This window comes from Nuphar pumila, chromosome 10, assembly GCF_984573655.1.
Source record: "Nuphar pumila chromosome 10, dmNupPumi1.hap1.1, whole genome shotgun sequence".
Lineage (NCBI taxonomy): Eukaryota > Viridiplantae > Streptophyta > Magnoliopsida > Nymphaeales > Nymphaeaceae > Nuphar > Nuphar pumila.
Genome location: NC_143258.1, coordinates 110891161 through 110899244, shown reverse-complemented (window position 1 = coordinate 110899244; position 8084 = coordinate 110891161). Strand labels below are relative to the sequence as shown.

Sequence of the window (8084 nt, the reverse complement as noted above, 5' to 3'; positions counted from 1 at the left end):
TTTGCAGACTCTTTGAGGATTATAAAAAGTTTGCATTATATCTCACAAATTTAGTACAGTATTTGCGAAGTTACGCTATATTAATATGAGGTTCACATATATCTGGTAAATTTCATGTTATATAGATGAATTTAGTATGATATTTGTGATGTTTTGAGGTTTCAGTTCAACAGGAGGTTCACAAATATAGTTACGTGAACTTGGTGAGGTCCGCAAAAAAAATCTGTGTGAATCTATCTACCTTTAAGTGAGAGGGTGCGATATTCGAGGATCATATCGATATATCATGTGAACTTCAAGAGGTAGGTTAAAATGGTCTTTTTAGTGATAAACATTTGTGGTTTTGGACATCGAGAAAATATTTTTTAGGAAACTCATCACTCATTTTTTGTATTAAAATCATACATAAAATTTTGCATTTTAGATAATTAAAATTTTGAATAGCATGTGTATTTTAGTTTTTTTTATTGCGAAAGAAAAACTCTTATTTGAGAGAAACGTGCAAGAAACGCATGGAGACATGATTTTTAAACAAAAGAAGTGAGTTTCTCATATGATGTGAAATTAGTTTTTCACTCAATGGGAAATAGGTTTTTCATGCATTTTTAAAAGTTCTTCCCAAGTTTCAAAGACGCTAGGTTTCTAGTTTCAATAACGATTTCTCAAGAAACGAGATTCCCAGATGCAGGTAGAGTTTCTGATAACCGTAATTATTGCTTTGCAAAATTGATTGATATATCACCAATATTTAGAATGTTTATGTAACTTATTGTCCACAACTCAACTCCAAATAAAACATCATTCATACATGCTTGCAACGAAACAGGAAACCACTTTACAGCGTTATCTTGTACGGTTGTACCTGATGTTCTCCCCCCCACCCCCCCTCGTTCTTAGCACTTTTTTTCTCATATAAAACTCTAAATGCATCTCTCTCTGGAATTTAGTACACTAACATTACATTTGTAACAATAATTGAAAATATTAAGCTAGTCACATGTTCTTAAGAAAAGGATGCTATTAGTCATCACGGTGATTCATGATAAAGAATATAAAAGAATTGGTTAATTAGCAAGTCTAAAATGGGTTTTCCCCATCATTGATAACGTTGATAAGATTGTAGCAGGATGAATCATCAACATTTTGTGAGGATCAGGTTAACAGTCAGATATGCTTGTTGTAAGTGAAAAATCAGCCCCAAATTGCTTCGACATGAAAAAATAGGTCAGGTTTGGTACCGACCCATGTGGAACCAGACCCAAACATGACTTGAGATGATGGTACCGGGTGTGAACCTGGTGTAATTGGACCCACCATAAGAGAAACCATACCCGGATCCTATAAAGATTACATGAACCAGCCCGGACCATACCCAGTAAAATAAAAAAAAATTGTCACTTTTACAGTAAAAAAATGATCTTAATCGGAACTCAGGTCGGGCCCAGGTCTGGTATGAAATTTCACAAACTATACCTGGCTCCATATATTAATCGGACCCTTCGAGTTCAACCCAGATTCTAATCAGGTCTTCTTATTTATCACCAAACCCTGACGCTATTAGGGTTTGGTACGGGTTGAGTCCGGGTCAAACCTGACCCATTGACATCCCTATTGAAAAATGACATTTTTCCCAACTCTCTTTTGTATCAATTCCAAAACAACCGAACTTTGTATGCTCAGCGGGAAGGTCCTCATCGTGTTGTGTCTTCCTATATATTATCTTTAATGGAAAATTACACAAAAATGGCATCTCTCAAATGCTTTTTGCCGTGCCCTTGTGACATGGTGCTTGCTTACGCCCTTTGAGTATCACTCTCAAGTTTTGATAGATGAGTCTTACGAGAACTATTTCCCCACATAATTGCAAATATGAGAAAATGATTCTCTTATGGTTTGCATGAGAGAACGCTTCCAAAAAGAAAATGATTACCCGATTCAGAGAGAAAGAGTCACAGGGTCGAGGAAGTGACTGCGATTCTCAAAGAGGGACTAAAAAGTGATTCAAAATCACTTCTGCAAAGTGCACTCAAACGCACCTTTCTGAAATTATACACACAGAGAACTATTTTTCCACATAATTAAAAATATGAGAAAATGATTTTCTTATGGTTGCACGAGACAATGCTTCAAAAATAAAAATGATTACACGATTCAGAGAGAGAATCACAGGGTCGAGGAAGTGACTGCAATTCTCAAAGAGAGTAAAAAATGATTCAAAATCACTTTTGCAAAGTGCACTCAAACGTACTCTTCTGAAATTACATACACTCCCTCCCTCCCTCCTAACTCTTTTTGCTTTGTCTGGATTTCTTGATACTATTTCCCCAATACAGTGTTACAAAACTGGTCTTGCATTCAAGGGTATGAAAGGAATATGCTGATCTTTTTATAAGGTACATTGTTCTTGTTTGAAAATCTTTATCCAACAACAACAACAACAACAAACAACAACTACACCTTCATCCCAAAACAATTGGGGTCAGCGATATGAACCAACAAAGAAAATCATTTTGGGTCTTCCACATGAATCCTTCTCCTCCAATCATTTCTATCAAATACCATGTCCTCGGTGAGGTTCAAAGCATTCATATCCTTTCCTATCATTTCCCTCCAAGTCTTCCTAGGCCTATCCCAACCTCTTTTAACTAATATATTTTTCCATTTCTCCATCTTCTAACTGGAGCATCATTAGGCCTTTGCCGAATATGTCCAAACCACCATAAACAATTATCTCTCATCTTATTTTCAATGGGTGCAACGCCTACCTTCTTACGTATCTCCTCGTTTCGAATCTTATCTTTTATTGTATTTTCACACATCCATCTAAGCATACGCATCTCAGCTACACTCATTTTTTGAATATGATGTCTCTTGACAGCCCAACATTCCGTACCATATAGTAAAACAAGCCTAATAGTCGTCCTATAAGACTTTCCTTTCAACCGCAATGACATTCTACGATCGCACAACACTTCAGTTGCACTTTTCCATTTCATCCACCCAACCTTTATCCTATGATTTACATCTTCATCAATTTCTTCATACTTTTGAATGATAGATCCCAAATGTTTCAAACAATCATCCACCGGTATTTCTTGTTCACCAAGCTTCACTACACTCTCATCACTACTTCGTTGCTTACTAAACCGACATTCCATATATTTTGTCTTACTCTTACTTAACTTAAAACCTCTTGCTTCCAATGTCTGTCTCCATAATTCTAACTTGGCATTAACCCCAGCTCTAGACTCATCAATCAAAACAATATCATCAGCAAACAACATACACCACGACACATTTTCTTGAATTGATCTCGTAAGCTCATCCATAGGAAAGGGCATAAAACAGATCCTTGATGTAACCCAACCCTTATAAGAAAATTGGTTGTCACCCCTCGACAAGTGCGAACATTGGTTATATCAAAAATCAATTGAGTTCAAACCATGCTATAGTGTTGACGCTCGTTAACCAATGTCAGATAGTCAAATTTTAAGGCATCACTATGAAGCAGTTTGGCATAAAACCAAAATAGTGGAACTTTTGGGTTAGTGTAAAACTAAAAGCTCCAACCCTTAGGGATCAGTGGTACTGACATAATCGTGCTATATTACAAAGATTGGCTGTAAGTAGAGCCTCTCAATCTACATGCTACAATCTTGTTGTCCCTATGACAACTAACATAAAGAAACCACTTCACAACTAACACAAAAAACCACTTCATCATAGTGGCAGTGACTGTAAACTACAAAAGGAGACCTTTCATTGTCCATATACTTTTGGTTGCTCCAAGTCTTAACTTAGTCAGTAACCTTAAGCTCGTGAAATGAGGAACAGGCCGAAACTTGCGGTGAATCACTCCTGTGAACTTTGAAAATATTGGGAGAATCTGAGGGTGTCGTCTTTAAGAGCTTTGCTGTACAGTGCTTGGCCATGTCATCAGCATACAGTACATCATCGATCAAGGACACCATATTGTATGCCAAACTCTCCAATACTCTTGAGTAGCTCTCAAGGACTGCTTGCCCAACATCCTAGAATTAAGATTGCATCAGAACTTGTCAATAGAAAGAGATATATCAGCAAATGCATCTATATACACATATTTAGAGACGGGTAGGAGTTTAAATACATTCTGAACATATTTGTGTAAACAACTAGGTAAATAATGCCACTGTTAAGTGTTGAATAGATTGTAAGTATTTGAGCATTGGAAATAATTAACCCACGTATAGAATAATGGATCTGTTTGGTGCAATTTGATAACCATCAACAGATCCACATAAAGCAGCAATAAAACTAGGAGCAACATAGTACAACACTGAAACCAAATAACAAAAACCAAGAATATGTGACCTTTTACCTTATTGTACTGGATCTTGCTTGTGTCCAAACTTGTCTGAGACAAACCAGGATATCTCTGCTTCAAGCAAAGAAGCAAGCTCTTGGCTCTGTCAGTGAGCACTTCCATTTTATCTCCATCAACCATGAAATCTTTGACCAGATCCCATGAAGATTTTGAGTAAGCCAGGCCTCCTTTACGCTTCCATACATATATTGAAGCTTCAACTTTGTCAGCTATATCAAGAGCATTGTGTTCAGACGACAAGTCAAGGCAACCAAGAATCTCATCAGGGGAGAAATGATCTGGGTTTGTGATGTATTTGTACATTGTTTCACCCAAAGTGACCTTTCCAGTCTGCACACATGTCAAGAGCATGTAATAAGAACGACATTCTTGTACTTGGGGAAAGGAATATCTATCTACAGTCCTTTTATATTATTCTACATGAATGTGATTGAGACAGTCTTGTCAAGTTTCTGGTTATTCCAAATGAGACACCAGACAAGGACAGCTCTGGAAATCTCAAAGTCACATTTCTAATTCTGATCCATACTGCACGAATGGATTAGAATTAAGTGGCTCAGAACTAACCTTTGGTAGAGATTCCATATATGATTCAGGGACTTCCATCTCTGAAAGAATGCTACTGTTGATAGCCACCGCAGCTTTAAGAATTTGGTTTGCACAATCGCGCTTGTGCTGTAACTGTTTCCTGGATTTCTGTGAGAGGCCACGGGGAGGAACTCTTGCAGTTGGAAGCCACCATTTTTCCTCTTGCCTAGGAGTCAGCTGCCCTTGCTCAAGGTATGATGGCACACTTCCCTGATCTGCATACCAAAACTCTGTGTAGCTAAAACTGCCCAAGATATCCTGCTCAAAGAAATGAAATATCAGACATCATTTGAGTCCAACAAGATGAACCAGCCCATGTATGCATTGTGAATATGTGCATACACATATGCAAGAGTAAAGTTGTGGAAAGTAAGCCATAGGTTGAACCTTGAAGCATCAAAGACCTGCAAAATTAAGCTGCTGGCTTAAAATCAGGCCATATATGATTTTAAATTTCAAGCCCTGGCTCACTTTATTGGAGGTATTTGTTATGCAACACAGAAAGAACAATTACAAAAGAAACAGAGCAAGAGTTTCTAGGGAATTGCTGCTTACAAGAAGCATGGTGTCCAGCTTTTGAAGTGCAGGAAGATTTATCTGAATATCTGATCTGGGTTGGCTAGTCATCACCTTTAACAGACATTTCACATAAGATACAGTTTTGGAAACATTGTCTGATTGACAGTTTGAACCTTGTTCTGCAACTTCTTACCTCTTGCTTTTTGCCATCTGGAAGATCTTTCCAACAAGGAACGAATTCAACTATGTGGTCACAAACAGAAAGGAGGCATTCCATCTCTCTTTTCCACAACAACCTCTTCTCAAGATTTAGAGGTTCCAATCTATAGAGCTGCCCAAAAGCAGTTGCTGCATGGAATAAAATCTACAATTATCTTGGCAGCATGAATTATCTAGGAAACAAGTTAGCAATATATATGGCACCATTGAATAAGAATTGCTTGAAAGACTCATCCTCCCACAGCAGGAACAGGCTACCATATGTCTATGTTTCTGCATTCTGTTCACTATGTGCACGAATGTGCATCACTGTTTGAGTTGGACACAATACAATCATCTCTTTATTGCTGTGGGAATGGAAGACAAGATTAGGTGCCTGCCCAGATTGGAACCTTTTTATTATTTGGAATCCAACTCAGGTACCCATCAAAGTTTTGAATCATTTAGCAGGTTTTAGAATTTAGAATAATGTACAAAAATTGAACCACCAATCTATTAGTTCTCCTAAGTTTGGAGTCTAGAATCAAAGAATTAAAGTTCATATGAAATATGTGTCAGCTGAGCAACTAACACAAGTTGACAGGAGTTTGAGGTTATTTTCTCTCCGTGGAACTGGTAAAAGAGAACTCGTTAGTCAAAATAGAACTGGCAAATGAACTGGTTGGACAAAATCACAAGAAACAGCAGACTGATGCTCAGAGCTCAATTTTGGACCTCTTTGAATCCTAATAAATACTAGTTTATCACTACTTTGGAAATCCCAACTGAAGCTAAGAATTATGAAAGGATATTAGGAGTTGAATTTAAACTGCAATGAAATTTTATTACATAAAAGCAGAATTTATTAGCTGAAGTTAATTCTCAAAGAGCAGAACAAATTTTGAGGACAAACCATAGAGATTTGTGATGGCATTTGAAATGGCCACAGCTGTACAGACTCCTTTCCCACTACCCGACATGTCCTCACCCAGTAGCAGCTTTGCAAACCTTTCTTTCATCATCTCAAATTTCTCCTCTTCTGGAACCATAATTTTGAACAACTTTCGCTTAGGTGAAAAATAGAAACAACAAAGCACAACCACAACATCCAAGTCAGAAAATTTACTAACCATTTGATTCAAAGATTTAGCAGAGTTCACAAGAAAATCTAGCCACATATTATATAACCAATTCTTTTGAATTTCTAATATTTACTTGGAAAATTAAACAAGTAGCACTCGTTTTTGTATTTCTTTTAAAAAAATGAATAATTTTTAACTAATTAGAAGTATGGTACCTTATAAAATTGTATAAAGCTATAAACAAAAGGAAATGCATGACATAAACAAGTTCCATTTGACTATACATATTTGCAAGAATTATAGTGACGAGGGTTATACATAAACACTCATTTTTCATGCTTTAATAGTGACAAGAAATGAAAACATGAAACTAAGAATATGAAAAAATTATAATAACAAAAGCTGGAAAAAAAGGGAAGCTCAATTCAGTGAATTCTTAAGAAAATTGATATTTTGGTGACCGAACTAACACTAGAAAAAGCAATATCTCCGAACTAATAAAAAAAAGAAGATACAGTTTGCATGGAAAAAATGAACAGTTGGGTTGTTAAATCTTCAGAACTGTTCTCAGAAATAGACATTTTCCTTACTAACATTAGTAGAGGCCTGGAAATTTCTTATAGTCAACATCATTAACGCAAGTCCTGCGAGCTGTAAATCTTGGCTTCCATTCTAGACGACTCAGAGTCATATATGAATGATTAAAAGAAGATAAGTTGAATGGAATTAAGAATAAAATGTTTTACCAAAATAATCTGCTTCTTGATCATTATATTTCTCATCCAGGACACGTGTTCTTAGTCTCATTGACATTCTAGTCAGGCTGGCTCCAGTCTTGCTTGCAGACTTCCGAACTGGCCAGCCTAGCCAAGGAGATCGATCTGGACTACTGATATCTTCATTGGTGAACGTTGAGGTTGAAGTTTGTGAATTCGTTCTGCTATATCCATACGTCTCAGAACTTAGAACAGAAATTCCACTATCGGTGTTCACTCGATCAATCTTTTCTCCGCAACCAACATTATAGTCCTCTTGATAGTTCTCCTCCACAGGTGGCATCTTGCTCCACTGGACTTTATGTATTCAATGTAACCTGCAAATGGTCCACAAGATCATAAGGGCCAAAGTTTCCAAATATTATAGGGTGACTCCCAGCCATGGCTTTACTCACATATATATATGGTTTCTAAGTTGAATCAAACCAGCGAAAAAAGAAAACGGATAATCTGATGTGAAACTCCTTAACAAACTTGCTGAAAAGGTTTAAATAAAGTTGGAGAGTTCGGGAGATAACCAATTACAGAGAAATAGATGACTCGCAGTTACAGAAC

At 36.8% G+C, this 8084-nt stretch overlaps 1 protein-coding gene across 1 annotated transcript; it reads right to left on the bottom strand.

Moving 5' to 3' along the window:
- Nucleotides 1–3797: 3797 nt before the first annotated feature.
- Nucleotides 3798–7812, bottom strand: LOC149827905 (rop guanine nucleotide exchange factor 3-like). Its single transcript, XM_090018593.1, has 7 exons — nt 7527–7812; nt 6585–6713; nt 5667–5821; nt 5510–5584; nt 4934–5212; nt 4361–4696; nt 3798–4031 (listed from the first exon to the last, which is right to left on the bottom strand). Exons 1-7 carry the CDS (start codon nt 7810–7812, stop codon nt 3798–3800), a joined length of 1494 nt encoding a protein of 497 aa, XP_089874719.1.
- Between the last annotated feature and the right edge of the window lie 272 nt (nt 7813–8084).

What these genes read in the sequence shown, in the direction of transcription:
- LOC149827905 (XM_090018593.1), bottom strand. Translation starts at nt 7,812, where the DNA reads ATGCCACCTGTGGAGGAGAACTATCAAGAGGACTATAATGTTGGTTGC. An exon ending in CAGATGGCAAAAAGCAAGAG is followed by an intron (nt 5,585 to 5,666) that starts GTAAGAAGTTGC and finishes TGTCTGTTAAAG; the next exon opens with GTGATGACTAGCCAACCCAG. An exon ending in GCAAGATCCAGTACAATAAG is followed by an intron (nt 4,032 to 4,360) that starts GTAAAAGGTCAC and finishes TCTTAATTCTAG; the next exon opens with GATGTTGGGCAAGCAGTCCT.